The following is a 21,917-nucleotide window of genomic DNA, read 5'->3' on the forward strand; positions in this document are numbered from 1 at the left end:
TATCGCCATTACGAAATAGTTTTCGGGGCTTTCACCGCTGTTCCCTGGAACTATCGCCTGTTATCGATGTGTTGGTAATACGTCGTTAACAAGACGATAAATTGCAGGTATAGGTGTCAATAACAAAACTCCCGCTAACTGGCGTTGGCGATAGTTAGCGTCACACATTGATGATGTGCCCCATAGATTCCAAAACAAAGGTAAGTGCCATCTTGTCTCAACAGTGTGCAGGATGCCATAGAGTCTTATGAGTGTATATGTCATGTCCACGTCATTTGTCCTAATTGACAGATTCTCAGACTTCACAGCTCTATGTAAAATCTTTGCTGCTTGGCTTTCTGATAACAGACATGATTCTGCCCGCCTCGTTGGCCCTACAGAAAGACCTAGCATTCTAGCTGGCAACCCATGTACATGCCTCTTGCTTACAATCACAATATTGTTATATGTGTGGAACTTGACTGGAGAGAGGCAGCAGAGTTAAAATATACCCCTTCGATCCATTTGATTTTTTTTTCACGTGAGTCAATGAAATGCCCGATCATTATGCTTATAAAATGCACACTGGCTTGTTCTGAATTATACACAAATTAGTAAATGTTTATTACCAAATTACTGCACACTTAACTGTTTGACATGTGATTACCAAAGTGCAGCACATTTAACTGTTTGACACGTTAAAAGTTGTTCAATTAAAAAACACAACTTTTGGTGCAGTTTTACCGTGTCATTGATGTGGTAGAGCGAGGCACACATACTTTTTCAAATCCCATTATAGTAAAATAAGCATAGGGAGTTACTCGTGTTACGGATATATGTATATATATTAATCTGTACATTTAAATGTGTGCAGACTTAAAATGGAAAAGTTGTTAGATAGATAGGCATTACATTCTTTCCTATGAGCCACATACAGATATGTTCAAATGTTATCAGAACATGGAAACAAAGTGCTGCTTATTTCACAATTGACCAACTTAATTAATTTTGCTGGGTTCCAAGTTAACTCTAATATTGGAATAAGACAGGAAATGTGTATAAAAATGTGTCATCATTGAGTGGAATAGGGACACTTTAAAAGCTTACAAAATTAAAAGTCACATTTCTTAAAAGAAATGTGACTTTCAGCTTTCTTCACATCACTCTCCATCCACTTCCTTAGTAATTGTAGATTTGAATGTTCACTTTAACTCCATTTCCACACTCAGGCCTCTTGCCCCAAATCACAAGATAGTGTATTAATGCCGATATTACACTCTTCACTTCCGGGGCCATGTAGCTAAGTAGCAAAAATAAACTGATGCCCTCAATATCATATTTTACTTCCTGGTTTTGTTTACACAGAAAAAGTGCAAGAGTTCACGAATGAAGCCCTGAGCACCCTGCTGTAATCTGCACACATTTTTTTCAGACTACAAACAGTCTATTGTTTGTAAAGGCAGCAACCTCCTGTAGAACAAGCAAAAGCAGCATGTCCTGACGGCTCACTGAATAGACATAAGACAATCCCGCCAATACACACCTTTCGCCAGATCGCCGCCTGCCACACCGCACTTAGCAGTTCCTCTGATGCAGTCACAGATTTGGAGTTCAAAAAATAGGATTCAACAGTCTTGGAATGGGTTCATATTTAACAAAAAAAATGTGATCCCAAGGTGTGAGACTTAACTTACATCCACCGGGTCTTTGGGACAGGCTGAAAGTCAGACTGTGCCGCTGGACTAATACTAACATGTAATGAGTGAGACTGAAAGAGCCTTGCCTCTGACTCTCTCTCCCTTCCATCCAAAATATCCCGGGTTCCCTTTGCGTTGCTCGCATTTCCCTGCTTTGTGATGGCGGGGATAGATCTGTTTTTTGGAGGTAGGGGCGATAGCTAAGTAGCTTCCAAGAAAGACTATCTTAAATTGAGCAGAAGAAATATGGTTAACCGAGTTGTACTTTAAGTAATACATTAATCCTGTTACTGCCTCGAGGGCAGCTTACCACGAAGCTCAAAACTATGCCGAACCTGAACAGAAGAAGTGAAAAAGAAGACATAATGTCAAAGAGACATCTTTCTCCATTGTGCATGTTGAAGAGGTTATTACTGTGTAACCTATTATGTTGAAAAGTGTTCTGCTGGTTGACTTGTGACTTCTGCAGTTGATTACGGGTAAAGGTGCTCAGCAGAGGAAATCGAGCCCTAAATACAATATAGAGATTTGGAGGTTTGACCGGAGAACCCAAAGAAGGGCAGAACGTAAGGTGTGTGGGAAGAGGGATCCTAGGATGTTCGTGGGGGAGAGAATGATGCAACAAATGTAACTTCTGCCTCTAAAAGCCTGATGAGTTATTCCTAGTGCAATAAGTCACACAGGTTACTCTTGAGACCACTTAAACTATTTACTGTACAAAATATCAAACACAAAGCTCATGTTTCCAATTCTGAAAGGAACAGGTACAAGAAGCCCATATACTCGAGCTATTTATAACACATGTTGAGACATGCTGTCGCTTGACAATCAAAGACTTCAGACACTGCTGATTGCCAGACATCTGATGTAACCAGAGTCCTGGAGTAGAAGCATCAAGAATTTAATGTTGTCAGAATGTAAGAACACTGGAGCATGTTGAGTGCACCCATTAATGACCAGCATTGGCTGATGGCATAAACTGACCAACGAATCACGTGTCAGTCATCGTGTGCCATCTTATAAAGATGCAGCCTAGCAGAACGTGGTAAGCATGGTTGAAGCTGTGAAAGTAATGGCGAGCACATGTGGGATTTGATTTGATATGGTTTGATTTGGCATTACAAGGCAAAGGGCCAGGTCTTCATGACCTTAGTTCCTACATCGATACAAGGTGCTTGACCAAACTGCTTGACTTTCTGTTTTCACTTCAATTGTTAAATATATATACTGTACATATTTACATAAAACAGCCTTTTGACATCTTGTCGGCATTGACATTTAGTAGCATTTCTTGACCCCCCCCCTGTCTTATGTAGTATCTAGCTGCTCTAGCTCCGCCCTTTGGTGTGTCACGAGATAGCCTTCCTTGCCCTGTGGCAACAAGGGCCAGCAGCAGAAAAGCACTACATGGAACAGCAGGGAAGGGGATGAACATGGGTTTGTGGAGCTCCCCCAGCATTATTTAGTTGGGGGTCCCATGAATGCGCCCTCTCTCCAAAGATGCAAGGGTATGGATGATCCTGGAAAACCATTAGCCGGAGAAGAAAAGACCCCCACAAAATGTTCTGAAGTCCAAAGTCCCCCTTCGTTGGGGTTAAAACATAGCACTCTTTCGCCTCTGCTCGTTGATCCACCCTCCTGGGTTAACGTTCATGTGTAGCATCTTCATCACCCACTTGTCCTTCCGTGCTCCATCGACGAACTCATCTAAGGACAACTGGCCTGTCGGTGAAAAAGCAAAAACAGAGTGATTTAATATAATTTAAATTATCTGGAGGACATTGATTGTAGGGGGGACTTACAGAAGCAAATTTGTTTTTAAACTAAGTGTAGCAATGACTCAGAGACCTCTCAGACCTGTCTAGTAGCAGACGTGACTGAAGCTATGCAGATACTGACTTCTGAATGACATATGTTGAATACCTGCTTCAGATGAGCCTTCCGCTGTCGAACAAATATGATTTGGAGAAGAGGAGGGCTACTAGCATTCTATGGAAAGGCCGCCCACTTTGGCCTTTCCTAGGCAGGCTCAGCAGAGGCTGGGTTACACAAGGATACCATTGGGGGTGTTACAGACTATTAAGATGGCGACACCTAAGAGAATTTATAAACTTTATCACAATGTTTTTGAAAGTGAAAATAAATTAGTTCAAATTTCTCACTCATAATATTGAAAACAAATCGAGTTTGAGTGCCTGTTTACTTTTCCTGAATTTCACTAGTATATAGGAGGAAGCTGTGAAGCTCAAACTGGTGGACAGTGTGAGCAGTGGCGGCTCGCCTAGAGCGTGCTGTGGGGCGGTAGGGTGGGGCGGGGGAGGGGCAGGGTGGGGGGTAGTAAACTCGGACATACGACTGAACGGAGGAATGTAATAATTACGTTCCTCCGTTCCGTCATATGTCCGATTTTACTACCCCCACCCTACCCCCTCCCCTGCCCCGCCTCACCGCCCCGCAACACGCCCTAGGCAAGCCGCCATTGAGTTTGAGGAGTTAGTACTTGTAGGTTGTGTGAGGCACTGGAACCAGTGGACGGTGTGAGACAGTACCATTATTTACAGTAAGTGTACCTGTCACTAGAGGGCAATGTGAAAAGCAAGGACTGGTGAGCAAGATTAGAACCAAACCCTAGGGGAGCTGCGACTGGTGGCTACTTCTGGTTAGCTTGCAGTAGTAAAGAGTACGTGAAAGAGCGTAGGCATAAGTGGGCATTGTAATGAGGTGGTGCATTGCATAAAAGGTTAACACTGGAATGCAGTATGCGAAGGACACGTTGGAGGTGACATGATATAATACAGGTTGAGAGCTTGCGGTATCAACACCAAAGAGCAGTAACAGTACAAGGATGAGGCACTTGCAGTAATGTGAAGAGCTGGAACTGATGGAACAATGAAGACTCCGCTCAAGGGGGCAGTGTAAGGAATTGCAACTGACAGGATGCGTGGAGATCTGGGACTAGAGAGCAATGGGAGATCTGGCACTTTAGAGCAGCATGGGGAGCTGACGTAGATGGTTCAAATGCAGAGTCGACACTGGTGTGCACCGTGCACTGCTGGTATTGGTGCTAAGTATGAGCAAATGGTCTGGGTGGTAAGCATGAGGAATAGGGTCTAGTGTGCAGTGTAAGAGCACAGAATTGGTGAGCCTGTGAAGAACTAGAACTTTGTAGGCACTGTATGAGTTGCCGCTATTTGGCAGAGCGACAAGTGGATAACTAGTGGCTAATGTGAGGAGTGGGTATGGAAAGAGATTGGGAAGAGAGCCCCTGCTGCACTGTGTGAGGAGGTGACCTTGGAAGGCAGTGTGGATCTGGCACTGGTAGGCAGTATTAGGAAGCAGGCTTGGGATAGCCATGGAGAGCGGATTCTGCAGGCAGTGTGAAAAACTGGCAGTGGGCGGTGGTGTGAGGAGCTGTCACTGGCAGGCTGTGTGAGAGTTTGGCTGCGATTGATTTCACAGCCCTGCACTATCGAACAGGCTCCGTTGGCGTGCACCAATTAAACTGGTGGTCACGCATATAATATCTTGCACAATGCAGAAAGCCTGGGAGTGATCAAAAAGTGTGAATAGAATACTCAACACGCTTGATAGAAGATACAGAAAGCAAGGGCCATGGCCAGTCTTCGCCTTATGTTAGTGTGAATTAGTAAGCACTGTGGAGGAGGAGCACTTTAGGGTGGCAACTGGGAAGTGAAAAACTCTGGCACCAATGAGCATTGTCAGGAGCTGGTACTGGTACACAGAGAAGCTGAAACTGATTGGCAGTGTGTGGAGATAACTCTGGTGGGCAGTGCAAGAACTAAAGCACCGAAGGGCAATATGGGCATCTGTCACTGTTTGGAAAACTAAGAAGTCTAAGAGGAGCTGGCACTGGAGACAGTATAATCACAGTGCAGCAGTTAACAGTGGGCAGCGCCAGAAGATCACATTGGTAGAGATCAAACTGCGTGAACCTATGTCCAATGGTGCAATGTGTTCTCTTGAAAATGTGCTAAACGTTTGTCAGATAGGTGAAGAAGTCATAGCAGACTACCAGCATCTTTTTGAGGGAACTTGAAGTTACTTCTGTGCTTCGTAGAGTTTAAACTTCTGGTAGCTATTGCAATAGGTGGCTTCCCCCTCCAGTTTCCTGCTGATTATTTCTCCTTAATGGCCTAACTCCTTAAAAGTCCCCTTTTTTTTGTTTTGCGAGCTTTTTCTAAAAATAAAGAGCTCTGCTTTTATACTTTTGCCTGTATGTGTAGAAAAATAGGCATATGCAACATATCCTTTCCTAAAATATATTAGAGCTTCATGAATGACAGAAGACCCTCTTTTAAGTCTGGCATTAGCTAAGACATGATTTTTAGGTCTCTCCTGTGAAAGCGCAAGCGTTGAACAATTGCTTTCTTTATGTGATTGGATTTTTTGGGAAAATGTCATTTTTATTATATTTTCGTCCATGGGGAGATTAACTGGTTTGCTCAGAAGCACAGGGGTGTTGTGTCAAGACCAAACAAGCATTGGCACAGGCAACAGGCCTCACTTGTTTAGACATTTGGCTCTGCCACTGCCTTTTGTTCATGATGTACAGCATGGGCATTGCCGACTTTGCTATTGATTTGTATCTAAGCTGTATAGCAGCATGACTGCTGAGTAGCATGGCTAAAAATAATAATAAAAAGGACTATGATGCATCTAGCGCTAATGCACTTTCAAAAAACAAAGAACACTTTAGTCCTGGATGTATCATAGCATATTTTTAAATTAGTTTTAGCCACACTGCAAAGCATTAGCGCTTCTGTACAGCCTGGCTGCAAATCATTGGCAAAGCCAATAGCTCTCATAAGCAAGACCTATTGGCCTTACTAAAGCTTGTTAGATCTGGCGTTAGCCGAGACCTTTTGATTTTACTATAACTATATGAATAATCTACCTTCTGATAGGGGCTTCCAACCAGCCCTTTTCATCCATTGATCTGTTGATGTTTAAATCATATTTTTCGTCCATCCACTACATCATACTGCATGAGGCAATGGGTCAACTCACTTCAGGACCTGGTTAACTTCAGTGTGAGTGACATCATTCTGCCCTTTTACAAGGCTCACACACACAATGCAGCTGTCAGCAGTGCTGGTGTATATTTTATTACTTTAGTGTTTGCCTTTTCATCCTGTGATAGATTGTGAAGGGTACTTTCCACCAGGTATTATATCTTTTCCTTGTTTTTGATGTAAACAGCTGTAAATGTCTTTTTATAGCAGCCTTGTTTATTTGACTGCTGCTATTTGACAGGATGCCAGATTGTCCATTTAAAACGGAAGTTGTTGTCTTTTTAGAATGTACCATGGACGTCATTCAGTGGTAGCAGCTAGGAACCCTGGCTTGCCCCTTGCGATCCCTTACATTGCTTTTGGAACCACTGACCTCCAGGGTGGAAAACTCAGTGCCAGAAACACATGGATGGAACGCATTATAAGTGTCAGACTCCAACCTCCTTGTTTTTTGCTTATTTGTATTACATTAACAATTAATAATAGTCATTCACTGTTAGTGTAATAAAAAGTGGAGAAGCCGGAACTGGATCAGGACATTTACTAGCATCTTAAGTAAGTAAAATAAAATGCGTTTACATTTATATTGTGTGTATGCATGTGAGTGAGGTAGAGTTTGGGTGAGAGAGTGTATGTTTGTGTGAGCATGCATGTTTGTATTTGGAAATGTGGGCGTGTATGTGTGTGTGTGAATATGTAAAAGAGAGATAGTGAGTAAGAAAATATATGTGTAAAAATAAGGGTGTTACATGACTAGTATGAAAGACTGAGCCAGAGTAAGAGTGAGTGCAAGTGAGTGAACACAAATAAATGAGTGAGCAAAGTAAGTGTGAGTGTCAGTAAGTGAGAATAAGTGAGCATGTGTTATTATGCTTGCAAGTCTGCTGTGGGACCTGGCATGCCTCTTGGTTTCTAAAGACAACTATTGTAAAATGCCAGCACAGGCATATTGGAAGTAAACCTTGGCATGGGTCAACTGTGGAAAGAAATGCTGGCGCTGGCATTCTAAAAATAGTACTTGTACATTGGGATACCCAAGGCTAAAAGCTAGTGTTGTCACACTGGAGGTAAATGTTAGCATGTGGCACCAGGGGAAAAAATGCTAGCGGCATACTGGAGGAAAGTATTGGCCTCGGTGGCACCTGTGGCAAAATGCTGGTGTTGACTCATTGGATGAAATTCTTGGCATAAGGGAGGACAACAGTGGCATTTGTCAGAGAGGCATCCATAGCAAAATGTGGTCCCCAACATACTAGATGTAATATTTGACATAAGGGTCACCCATAGTACACGGATGCAGTATTGACAACGTTTTAACACTGGCATATTTTATGCTACATTTGGAAAAAGGGGCATCCATGACAAAAGTCTGGCCCTTGCAATGAAGGTAATGTTTGATCAATAGGGTCACTTATTTCATATTTTAAAAAGAAAATGGAGCCAACTCATGGGGCTATCAGGTTTCATTAGGTTGGCACACCATAAAAGGGCTTGAGTTTTTAATGAGTGTCTTTCCAGGCCCTATGGCTTTTTAGCGCGTCTATGTGAAAATGGTTCTTTTAAATGCCCTTTGTTTCCCAATTTTTCTCAGGGGGAGAACCCCTTCACTAACCTGTATCCCTAGAAGATGTCAGACTAACTCACTTTGCTCGCTTATTACAAAGTAGGTAAATCTCCCATTGACATAACATGTTGGCACCTTAATATAGATCAGATGTCTTCAATCAGTGGATCCAGGGCTACTAGCAGCTTGCAGAAACGTTCAGAGTAGCTCTCAGCCTTGAGTTCATTTTTAACTAAGAACTGTAATAAACAAGGGTTGTGTTTTCCTTTTAAAGTTAAGGAAAGACTTTGTTTATTTTACAATATTAGCAGGCTGCAGAGAGCAGAGTCTGATAATGATTTATGGCACATGTGGGCTCAGAACTGAAGCATTAAATAAAAGTGGTTCTTAACTTGATATTGGAGCATGAGAACAAAACTATTTTTCTGAATACTTTTAAATAAGAGAAAATTAAAATGAAGAGTTAAATTACTCTTTAAGTTAACTCTTCACCTTAATTTTCTCCCATATCAAAGTGTCACATTTGCAAACTGCAGGCAATTTGCTCCCAGTGGCTTGAAGACACAGTGTCATATTTTTAACTAAAAATACAATCATTTTCTTTTAAATAGGAGAAATTTGAAGTGAAGAAAAGCGTCTCTATTAAACATTGTCAAAGTTTTTCTCTACTTTAAATTAAGCCAATTAAGTCCTATTGTTTTATGAAGCATGTTTCTTCACTTTAAATTTCCCAGATTTAAAGAAATTGCTGCATTTTTTAATATGCCTGATGTTTGTAAAGACACAGGAGAAAATTAAAAGATAAGTTTTATGTAATGCATATAAACATAAAGTTAACTCTTCAGTTACATTTTCTCCCATTTCAAAGGGTTGCATCTACACATTGCTGGCATCTTGCTCCTAGTGTCTGGTATAAATGCTGCCATATTTATAACTGAAAAATATATGCATTGTTTTTAAATGGAAGAAATGTGAAGTGAGGAACAATGTTTCATCAAGTGCAGAAAAATGTTGCTAATTATGAACACTTTTGCACAACCTTTTTCTGCACTTTACATTTCTCCCATTTAAAAAAAATTGTTTTGTATGTTTGTGTTATACAGGTTATGGTGCCACATTCGGTGAAAGGTATGACCTGTGCCACATGTACGTACGACTCCCATTCATTCACACACATTTTCATACATCACCACAGACCATGCACTCACTGATGCACATTGTAGCCCTATCATAATAGCCCTATTCACATTGAGTATTTGTGCTCCTTGACAATTTGGTTGAAAGTCAATGAAGCTGGGCGATTTGTGTCTGGTAACACAACAATTTTCATTGATCAAAAGTAGTTCTCTTTACAGAAAAGGTTGGAGACCACTGATATGAATATCTAAAATAGACATTTTTCTGTGCTGTTAGATTAATCATGCAGTTATTATGTAACTTTATCAATCCTAATATTTGTGATATCCCCAAAGTTAAGGTCATATGATATCACGTCCTGTAATATCAATAAGGTCATAGGGTGTTTGTTGTCACTTCCGCTAACCCTGGCATTTTGGGGAATTGCCAGACCATGGAATGCACACAAATAAGAGCATTTATAATTGCTATTACACATGCCATTCTGGGATATATTTTAATTAAGAAATACAGTTGAGCTTATAAACTAATATAGTGTGGTGTCAGAGCTTCTGTTTGCCCTGCCTGTATGTCTTTCTAGTTGTCTTTCAGTGATCTTGTTTTTCATGGTTATTTAGACGTTTATCTATGCTGAGTCATTAATTTCAAATTCCCTTTGTTTGTGCTGGCTGAAGCACGAAAGAGTGAATTTATTTTCATTTGCTTGTTTAGGTGTGACTGAAATGATTTTCTTTTCTGCAGTAGCTATGATATTGATTGTATATTGTGCTTGAAAATTCCTCTGCACTCATCGAACACTGTGGCCTGTCTCTCTTTGTGCCACATGAAAAGTGAGGATAGAGAGATAGCCAATGCAGACACTGCTTCTTCTGTTACAGCAGCGCCTGGGTGGCTGTGGAAGAAAACCTCACTACTCCTTACTGAGATCGGGGGCTGTGGCTTTGAGTCACCCCGACTCCAGTATGCGCAAATGCAGAAACTCTGAGCAGCCTCTAGTGCGTATGTTGGCCGGAGAGTCCAACCCGACATGCACACTTGGGCCCCAGGTGCTGGCTACACTACTAACTCTGATGTTGTCTTGTCTGTCAATAACATTGCTAAGCCTCACTCCCTCAGGCCCTCATTGGCTGCTCCAGGACCCGCCTCAAGCCTCTCTATACTGAAACCGGTCAGCTGCAGAAGAATGACCACTTAAAATGTTTTACATTACTTACATTCGATTGTGGGGGGTGGCAAAATATGAGTGGGGCAACACCCAAACACCCTAAGGGAGGCACCGCTCCTGTAACTAACGCCAGCTCTAAATACAGGCTACTTCAGACATATTTAGGGAATTACATTCTACAATATCCTGTAACATATTGGGATGGTGGGGCCATGAGCTATTGAGCAGATCCTGGGGGAAACAACAATAGATTTGAGCATATTAGAGGCCTTTTGAAGCTCATCTCCAAATACAAATCAGTGAGTTAGTACAGTGATGTCTTTCTATCTTTTATCCGGGGTGCTGATCCCACCTGTATCATTCACTCATAAATAAATACTTTTGGGTCTTGAAACAAGATGCAACAGTTAGGATCTATTCAGCTGGTGGAAATATTTACAATAACAAGTAAAATTCAGTCTTACCGTCTCCATTCTCATCGACAAGTTGAAATATGCGTTCTACCACCTCCTCTGGGGTAAGCAACGGGGTACGGTCATCCTTTTCTTCACGACAGATTTTCTTCAAATTATAGATTGACTGAAATGAATAGCAAATTCTTTTTTTTTTAAATTACACCAATAATGACACGAGATGGTCCAGAACAGCAAGAAGATTGCAAAAAGCAACATGAACAAAGGAGTCAGGGGGAAATTTGAGGGGTGTTGAGGATCTGGGGTGTTCAGTGTATAGATAGGAAATAGGTAGACGCATAGCTAGCAGTTTTGCTCAATAACCAAAAATTAAGATCCTAGTCCTATCCTTGGTGGAATTTCCAGTGGAAATTCCAGTTCAATAACTAGTAATGGGTTTCACTGAATTTGTTTGCTTTTATATGGGGTTTACTTGTCCACATAGAGAAAAAATCAGTTGAATTGAGTTGCATCTTGGAACAGCTTTTTGGTGTCTAATGGTCTCTTTTGCTTTAATGTCTTTAATGTAGCTAGTTGTCTTCTATTTTTGTTGCTGAGCAAATATATCCTAGTGTCTAAAACCATATGTCCCAAACAAACCTGTAAGAAATCACTTGTAACCTCCTAAATGAAAATTCCAACTAGGAGTCAAATTGTACCAACTCTTTCTATCATAGCTGTCAGTGAATTTCAGAATCTGGCAGGTGAGGTAAAACAAAACATTTCAGATTTTAGTTGAAGCTTGCCTTGGCTTCTCCAATCAGGTTGGTTTCAGTTGAGATGTAATCTGCTCATGCCACATCCTTCTGTTCACACTTTAGTCCATATGAAAAGAGCGTTATGTCAGTTTCTCTTCACAAAATCCCCACAGGACTATTAATAGCCTAATGAGCCCAGAAGCATGTGAAGCATTTAGAATGTCCTTCGAAGATTTGATGCCTCTCCCCAAGTTTCCCCTTCCCTGCCAGCCTTTCTTTCTTCTGGATGCCTGCCTTTCCCTAAGAGTTCGCAGTATTGAACTCACAAGGATGTGAGTGCAGGCCACAGACCATGATAGTGCCTCCCTTCCTAAAAGACGCTGTCTCTGTTGTAGAGCTCTTGGTTTATTTGAATTCCTCTCGTAGAATTTAACTGCCATAGGGTTTGGATGAAGAAGATATGATTTTTGAGAACAGGGTTTTGCAAACCATACGAGAAATGCAGGATGAATGTTCATGGACTGGGGCAACGTTAGGCATACACTAATAAGATTCATAATTAGTTCAGTGGAAAATGGAACACTGTACTTTGGTATGACTTATAAAAAGACAATTTTAATTCACATTCTTAGTGTTTAAGCACAAGTTCTCTGCTGTTTTGATGAGCTTATAGCTTACCATTCATGTTTTATAATGCATTCTGTGATGGTCTTTGAATTTTCTTTTGCGCAGTTAAATATGTTTAAATGAAATTAAAAGGCATTTGTAGAGTGCGCGCCTAGTCCGAGGAGTGTTCCGGCGCTGCAGAGAGGTTTTCTGTATACTCGAGGATAGATGATTATATCACTTGCTGAAACAGCTTCGTTTTCAGCTTCCTCCTAAAAACTGAAAGTTCAGGGACAGCACGAAGTGCCAGTGAAAGTTGGTTCCAGGCCGTAGTCCCAAAGATAGGAAAAGGATCTTCCACCAATTCTGGCCCAGTGTAATTTAGAGTTAATGGCTAGATGGCCAAAAGTTAACCATATTGTCCTGTGAGGGGCATACGTAGAAAACCTCCACCTAAGGTACACTGCACCTTTTTTTGCAGGATTATTATCAGACCCTAAAATGAGCCAGTCAGCATCTTAAACACATTTTAATGAGTAGCCAGTGGAGTGGTTTTAGATGTGGGGACATATGGGTTCTAGAAGCGAGATTGAGGACTATTCTGGCCGCTGCATTCTGAACCACTTGCAACCAGGTCAAAAGATAATCAGGCAGATCTAAATACAGTATATTTCCATAGTGGTGCCTGGACATTATCAGGGCCTAACTCACTATTTTCCTAGTTTGGCTGACAAAAGAGGAAAAACAAAATCAAAGTGTGTAGCAGCCCAAAGCAGGTCCCCAGTAGAGCCTGAATTTGGGGTTGCAGGGACAGAGCACTTTCAATTTTGATTCCCAGATTTTTTACTGAGCTCTGACGAGTGGCAGGTGAGGGACATCCTGAGGCCACCAAGATCTCCAGACCTCCAATGAAGCGGTACCTAAAAAGACAATCTCCGTTTTGTGGGGATTAGATTTTAGTTGGTTAATGGACAACCAGCCGAATACCTTAATAAGGCAGGATGTAATCATTTCTCCCTCAAATGTTGCCCCTTTTCAGAAGTAAAGAGAAGCTGAGTATCATCAGCATATGACATTACTTTAGCTCCGAATGCTTCCGCAAGAGTGGCTAGAGGAGTAAGATAGGCATTGAATAGCATAGGGCTCAATGCCAAGCCCTGAGGAACTTCCACTTTTAAGTTGCAAAATGCCTCTAAACCCAATGGAATGTAGTTGAGCCAATCAAAGGCTGACGATAGAGCCAACAAAATCAAAACGCCTTGGCCCTGTTATCAAGCTTCTCTTTAATGTATTCTGTAACCTCTAACAGAGCTGTTTCAGTACAGCAATTTGCTCCAAAGCCTGGTTGACTAGAATGCAGAAAATTTCAACTTTCAAGGTAACCTGAAATGAGGGAATCCACATGTTTTTCTAACTCTTTTGAAAAATCCAGAAGAAGAGAGATTGGTCCATAGTTGGCAAGGACCTTGGGTCGGCCAATAGCTTTTTGAGTAGTGGTAGGATTTTAGCATGTTTCCATTTGGAAGGCACCCTAGTCTTAGTGATGCATTTAAGACTAGAGATTAAAGAAACTGATGTGGACATATCCATGAATAAGGGTCTGATTCACAAATTTAACCATACACTTTCGCATAAGATTACAATTGTTTGTTATTCAAAAGCTACCTTACGAGTAGTCTAGTAATCAATGAAGAGAGACAGAGACTAGAATAGCTAGATCGTTTCCCCTGGAGTATAATGAATAAACAAAGAGAACTAGCTAATGGGATAGTGTTTCCGTACTATGTGTCTGCATGGGAAACCATTTGTTTTTTTATGAAGGCCCTCACCCACCAACCTAGTTGGTGGCATTCTTCATCATCGTGCCCCACCCGAAGCACCGAGTGCGCCGCCAGGCTACTGCGGAGCCGAGTTTTTTGAAGCATGAGTGTGCTGTGCTGGTGTGTTGCGTGAGGTTTAAAATACTGTCCTTGGGGTCCCAAAAGGTTACTTTATTGGTGGGCCCCAGGCAGGGAATGAAAACAAAGGCTTAGGACGTGCAGGGGTAGACTTATGGTCTCCCACATCCAGTGTGGTCGACTAGTTTCAGCCGGGCCTTCTTATTATACTGGCTTTCATCAGGACCTTTTATGTGTGGGAGTATTACAGGGATATACGTGTTTGTCAGTGCCCTGTATGTGTAGCACGCACTAAGGTGCTTGTATGTATGAGAGGTGTTTCCTCTCAGGTTGTACCTGTAGGGAAATAAAATAAAGACAAGACAGGACAAACAAAAAGACACATAATGTTTAAAAACACGCAATATGTCAACCACATGGGTTCGTGGATCTGCGCCTGGTGCCTAAACGTGTGGACCGATAAGGCGGTAGTGTTAGGCACTCATAGCGAAACGTGGCATATGCCGGTTTTGTGATTTATGCGGTATAGGTGCTAGTACCTAATTGCGGTAATTCATTGCTGTGAAATTGCGGCGAGAAATATGCACATTATATACAATTGTGGTGCTTACTCCTATTTACAGAGGACAAATTCCAAAGATCTCCGCAGGAGAGGGGGAACTCTTGTGCACTCTAAGGATGTGGGGAGAAAAAGGTAAGGAAGTATCTAAGTAGGTGAGGCTAAACACTACCAGCGGTAAAAAGATGCACGCTCAGTTATGGCCAAAGGCAGCATGACTGGCGGCTGTACCGCGAGCGGGGGCCGGCCTCCACATTTACTTGGCAGGGTCTCCAGACCCATTGGAACACCTGTAATCCGGCCGCGAGCTCCGTAGGAACTGAAAGCTCGGAGCCGGCGTGTTTAAACACCTTCTCGTTGCCGCAGGTATTGCTCGTTGAGGACTAGCGGGCCTTCTGTGAGTAGTGTTTGCGTGTAGCGTTCAGCTTCAGTTGGTGCTACTCTCAGCAGGCGTGTCTTTCTCTGAGCAGCATCAGTAGGAATAGACAGAGAAGAAATACATACGCTCGAGTCCTGTGGACTTCCAATTGGTATCCATTAGAAGTGTGTGCACCAAGGGATCGTGTTAATTACTTACCAAGCTAGCGGGGAATAATATGGATATTATATAAATACACATGATCATGTCTTAAGAAAAGTGAGAGGGCGCAGTCTCGTACCTGCTAACTGTGGCAGGGACAAAACGTGTCTTATGATCATGATTACTGCCAAGTAGGTGCTATTCTTAGCGGGCGTGTCTTTATCTGAGCAGCGTCTGTAGGGATGGACAGAGATGAAGTACATACGCTCGAGTCCTGTGGACTTTCTACTGGTATCCATTAGCAGTGTGTGCACCAAGAGATCGTGTAATAATATGGATATTATGTAAATGCACATGGTCTTGTCTTGAGAGAAGTGAGCGGGGCGCTGTCTCGAACCTGCTAACTGTGGCAGAAACAGAATGTGTCACATGATCATGATTACTGCCAAGTGAGCCCCTACATGGTGGGTCGGTAGGCACTAAGTCGTATTTCACTAATGGGGTGTCTGAGCGTGGGTAGAGCCAGAGTGCAGGGGACAGTGTATGTACTAAGTCGGTGTGGTACTTAGGGGCCGATTAGGATGGCGGACGGACTTGCGTCCGTCCGCCATCCCAGAGGTGGAGGGACCGTCCGCATGGGCTGCGGCGGTCCCTCTGTGCAAATTAGGATGTGACCGCCACCCTGGCGGTCACATCCTGGATATTTAACATTGCGGCGGGTGCTGCTTCAAGCAGCACCCGCCGCAATGTTAAAAGGGCATGTTTTACATTTACATGCACAAAGCGGCAGGCACCGTGCGGTGCCTGCCGCTTTGTGCATGTAAATACTGGGGGGTACCATAGGTACCCCCCATGTGCACCCCCCACCCGCCTACACCCTGGGGGCCCGCAACGGGCCCCCAAAATCAAAAGTACACATGCTTTTCCACGGCGGAAAAACCGCAGCGGAAAAGCATGTTTACTAATGCATCCTAATTTGGCTGGCGGTGTCTGATAGACACTGCCAGCCAAATGAGAGCTTTTCCGCCGCGGTTGTAATCCGACCGCGGCGGAAAAGCAGCGGACAGAAACCAAGACCCACCAGCCATCGTAATGCGGCGGTGGGTCTTTGGTGACTCCGCAGAGGATTTTCCGCCTCCTCCGGACCGGCGGTGGCTTCCGCCGGCCCGGAGGAGGCGGAAAATCCTCCATCCTAATCGGCCCCTATGTGTGGCAATGTGCCAGAGGGACTCATACAATTGTCTTGTATCAATGTCAGGGACATCCGGTTATTTTCTAAGGCTATTCCACGGAATATTGTCATTGAGGCCCTGGATGTGGGTGGACAGTCTATAAATCCAGTGCTGTTCTTTCATTTGGAACTCATACACATTTTGTCACCTACCAACCCATTCAAAGACTCGATGGTTTTCTGGCGTCGCTACATCGACGACATCCTCATGATATGGACTGGCACTGAGGAGACACGAAACCACTTCCTAATCTGGCTCAACACACGAGACCCATTTCTGCACTTCACCAGCACAAGCAGCAGTAACCAATTACCATTCCTTGACCTAATGACCAATGCGAAAGGCGGCAAACTCGCTACTTTGACATATTACAAACCGACTGCAAGGAACTCATTACTCTAATTTGGAAGCTTTCACCCACACCCCTCAGGGAAAATCTGCCCTTTGGGCACTTTTTGCGCATCAGGCGCAATTGCAGCACCAAAGAGGACTACAACAAACAGGCAGCTGATCTGGCCCAGAAATTACATCAATGTGGTTACCCGAAAAGAATAATTGACAACATAAAGAAACACGCAAGGAACCAAAACCAAGAAGCCCTCCTAGAGGTTCCGGAACTAACTGAGGGCAGCCCGCCCTCACTTGTGTCACAACTTACAACTGTATTTCGAACCAAGTTGCCAAAAGCATGAAGAAACACTGGAGGATCCTGAACTTAGGTAACCGCGAATGGGCACAACCTTTATTCGCCTACAAGAAATCCAGCAGCCTAAAGGACCAACTAGTGTCGACGAGACCCAGGCAAGCACTACACTACACACTGTGTGGGGCCTACCTAGAGTTACGAGACACTACCCCTGTTGAGACTGTAGCATTTGTCACCTCACACAGCACTGCAAGACCTTAGACCTGGAATCAGGGAAAACATGGCATCAATTGAAGCACACTAATTGTAACTCCACGAACTTAATATGTCTGATTGAATGCCCATGCAAACTCAGATACGTGGGGATGACCACAAGAAAAGGGTGCACGCGGATCACAGAACACCGAAAGTACGATCCAATACAAAATAACCAATAGCAGACTCATGGATCATTTTCTCCAATCAGGATGCACCACTAATGACATGCGGTGGAAAGTAATCGAACAAATCCCTGTCCACCCCACTGACAATGAGAAAACTCTCTTAATGAAAGAACAGCGCAGGATTTATGGACTGTCCACCCACATCCAGGGCCTCAATGACAATATTCCGTGGAATAGCCTTAGAAAATAACGTATGTCCCTGACATTGATACATGACAACTGTATGAGTCCCTCTGGCATAGTGCCACACTAAGTACCACACCGACTTAGTACATACGCTGTCCCCTGCACTCTGGCTCTACCCACGCTCAGACACCCCATTAGTGAAATACAACTTAGTGCCTCCCGACTCACCATGTAGGGGCCCACTTGGCAGTAATCATGATCATATGACACATTCTGTCCCTGCCACAGTTAGCAGGTTCGGGAGAGCGCCCCGCTCACTTCTCTCAAGACAAGACCATGTGCATTTACATAATATCCATATTATTACACGATCTCTTGGTGCACACACTGCTAATGAATACCAATAGAAAGTCCATAGGACTCGAGCGTATGTACTTCTTCTCTGTCTATCCTACAGACGCTGCTCAGAAAAAGACACTCCCGCTGAGAGTAGCACCTACTTGGCAGTAATCATGATCATAAGACACATTTTGTCCCTGCCACAGTTAGTGGGTTCAAGACAGCACCCCGCTCACTGTTCTTAAGACATGATCATGTGTATTTATATAATATCCATATTATTCCCCGCTAGCTTGGTAACTAATTAACACGATCCCTTGGTGCACACACTGCTAATGGATACCAATAGGAAGTCCACAGGACCCGAGCGTATGTATTTCTTCTCTGTCTGCTCCTACAGATGCTGCTCAGAGAAAGACACGCCTGCTGAGAGTAGAACCAACTGAAGCTGAACGCTACACGCGAACGCTACTCACAGAAGCCCCGCCTGCCCTCCACGAGCAACACCTACAGCAATGAGAGGGTATTTAAACACGCCGGCTACAAGCTTTAAGTTCCTAAGGAGCTCCTGACCAAATTACAGGTGTTCCAATGGGTCTAGAGACCCTGCCAAGTAAGTGTGGAGGCTAGCCCCTACTCGCGGTACAGTCGCCAGTCATGCTGCATTTGGGCATAACTGAGCGTGCATCTTTTTACCGCTGGTAGCGTTTAGCCTCACCTACTTAGATACTTCCTTACCTTTTTCTCCCCACATCCTTAGAGTGCACAAGAGTCACGACCCTCCAGCGGAGATCCTTGGAATTGTTCTTCTGTAGATAGGAGTAACCACCTCAATTGTATATAATGTGCTTATTTCTCGCCGCAATTTCACAGCAATTAATTACCACAATTAGGTACTAGCACCTATGCCGCATAAATCACAAAACCGGCATATGCCAAGTTTCACCAAGCCGGCCTAACACTACCACCTTATCCGTCCACACGTTTAGGCACCAGGCGCAGACCCACGAACCTATGTGTTTGACATATTGCGTGTTTTTAAACATTATGTGTCTTTTTGTTTGTCCTGTCTTGTCTTTCTTTTATTTTCCTACAGGTACAACCTGAGAGGAAATACCTCTCACACATAAAAGCACCTTAGCGCGTGCTACACATACAGGGCACTGACAAACACGTATATCTCTGTAACACTCCCACACATAAAAAGTCCTGATGAAAGCCAGTATAAAAAGAAGGCCTGGCTGAAACTAGTCTAAGGGGAAAGAATTACCACGAGATATCGCAGACATGAAATAACATATTGGGTGGATGTCACTCGTGGATGACCCAAAGGGCATAATGCAGGAATTAGGCGTAGTTTGTGCGATACAGAACTAGTGGCAGTTGCGGAGCAATCAGGAGGTCAGGATATCCGATTGTTTGGAACGGAGGAGTTTCAAACGGCCTGGAATTTCACGGCGGTCCCCGGAGCTTCCGGCGGATTGCAGGCACCGGAGCAGATTACACGAGAGGGAGGCATCGGCCGGCAGCCGCAGAGAAGGGACCTGTTTCTCTGACTCGGCAGGGGATAGAAAGCCAGGGTGGCCGGTGCTTCTCTGTCATCCGCCCGGGTTAGCGAGAGCGCAATTCCACCAGAGAAGGGCTCACACAGACTGGCACGCACGGCGGGGGACGATGCCTGGGTGAGAGTCCGTGTGTGAGAAAGCCGCTGACGTGAAAGACTGCCCCGGGAAGTCAGCGAGCCTTGAGACAGCAGCAGGAGAGTTGCGGATCCCTAATTTTACAGGCTGGAGCAGATGGGCTGAATCTGCTAACATTAAGGATTCCTACCTAAGAGGAACAGGGCTGCTTTAAAGTGTTATCCTGCTGGAAATGTGAACGCTATTTCCCACCAAGACCTAGAGATTTATATTTGCATCGATCTACGTGGTGTATTACTGGAGCAGTAAATTCTGGATATTGTCAATAGGTGAACCGCGATATCTCCCGCAAAATGGCCGAACAATGAAAATAGAGACAGGACTACTCGTTCATCATTTACTTACAATTCTACTTAAAACATTCTCTGTGATTTGTGAATAGAAATAGACAGAGGGCTACACAACAGAGAAGCATGGGACAGTGAAAGAGGTATAGGACTACGCAACAAAGAAACATGGGACAGTGAAAGAGGTATAGGACTACTCCACAGTTTGGAGCTTCATGGCAGCCATCTTAGTTGGGGCAATGTTTTTCAAACACCCACATATGTTTCTGTATACACTGTAACTAGCCATCTAAATAACCTCAGAAGCAATTTAGCGCCTAGTTTCCTGTTTTAGCCTGATTTTCATAGATTCCTGTTTTAGCCAGGTTTACTACTACAAGATTCCCTGGCGGTGGGTAGTGATCTCACCTATGCCACCTAAAATAGCCGTAACCATGGTATCAACTACTTCACACCGGTGGAGAAAAAAAAACACAAAAAAAAACTGGTGGACGACTAGGATAGTGTTAATGCACAACCGAATATGGGGATCAGCTAAGTGCACTCGGCGAACTCCGAATAACAAACTCACTACCCAATCACTCAGCAGACAATGCAAGAAATAAGTGAGCCTGAGCCTCTCCCTCAAATTAAATATTTTACACGAACTCCTAAGTGCTAATAGACTGTTCAACAAGGTCGATGTCTGGTGGAGCTGCCTAGACAGTTATAGAGGAAATCGACTCTGGGTCACCCCCTCGGCCGTCACCTATCCAGCCGGACCTTGGACATTTTCTATTTGCTATTTGCTGTTTTTCCTTTGTGTATACTTCACTATGTTCCAGTAACTGTTTCTAACCATGCAACTCTTACTGAGTTCCTACCCCCTACCCCTCCCCACTCTACTCCTCTCCATTCTCTGGCTACTGATTTCTCCCCTTACCTGTCCTGGCCATACTCCTCACCCTGTTTACCTGTGTATTACCCACGTCTTTTGAGAGCTAGCTATTCTGTCTGATGCCCGATGGAGCTACCTGGTTTAGCTATAGGGGAGACAGGTCGGGATTCCCTCCTTTGACGTCACCTACCCAGTCGGTCTTTAGCCAAACTTCCTTTCGTCTCTCCTATCGTCTCTTCCCACTTCCTCCCTCTATTTATTATCTCCACTTCTCTCCTCTCTAAATGTATTGAGACTGAACTATTCTGTCTGATGCCCGATGGAGCTACCTAGTTTAGCTATAGGGGAGATTGGCCGTGGACTTCCTCCTTGGTCGTCACCTACCCAGTCGGCCTTTTGACAGATTTCACTTCGTCTCTCCTTGTTGTTTCTTCCCCCATCCTCCCTTTCTCACCTTCCCTGTCCCCTCCCCTCTACGCACCATATATTTTGCCATCCTTGTTCCTTAATGTTTCCTATTGAGACCTGGCTATTTGGCCTAAGCCCGATGGAGCTACATGATAGCTATAGAGGAGACTGGTTATCTCGTCACCTACCCAGTCGGTCTTTGGACAGACCCTCCTTCGTCTTTCTGCCGTATCTCCCTCCCATCCTGTTTTTCTGCGAACCTCTTCCCTTGACACTTGAAACCGAACTATTTTGTCTGATGCCCGATGGAGCTACCTGGTTTAGCTATAGGGGAGATGGACCGTGGATTCCCTCCTTGGTCGTCACCTACCCAGTTGGCCTTTAGACAGACTTCCTCTCGTTTCTACGGTTGTCTCTCCCCTTAACCTCACTTTCTCTCCTCACCTTCCCCCACTTCTCTTCTCTCTCCTTTCTCTCCTCTCCTAATGTTATGCTGACTGTTTGTTGTAAGGTGTAATTGTTGATTTTTTTCTGTTATACTGTTAAATCAC

General features: G+C 43.8%; 1 protein-coding gene across 1 annotated transcript in view; it reads right to left on the reverse strand.

The window, feature by feature from the left end:
- Nucleotides 1–2,377: 2,377 nt before the first annotated feature.
- GUCA1B (guanylate cyclase activator 1B) overlaps nucleotides 2,378–21,917 on the reverse strand; it is a 230,825-nt gene continuing 211,285 nt past the window's right edge. The window contains exons 3-4 of the mRNA XM_078644485.1: nucleotides 11,040–11,154; nucleotides 2,378–3,398 (exon numbers count right to left, since the gene is read on the reverse strand). Coding sequence (XP_078500611.1) covers nucleotides 3,271–3,398; nucleotides 11,040–11,154 — 243 coding nt within the window. The 3' untranslated portion in view covers nucleotides 2,378–3,270. The remainder of the gene's footprint in view (nucleotides 3,399–11,039; nucleotides 11,155–21,917) is intronic.

Source organism: Lissotriton helveticus, chromosome 5_1, assembly GCF_964261635.1.
Source record: "Lissotriton helveticus chromosome 5_1, aLisHel1.1, whole genome shotgun sequence".
Lineage (NCBI taxonomy): Eukaryota > Metazoa > Chordata > Amphibia > Caudata > Salamandridae > Lissotriton > Lissotriton helveticus.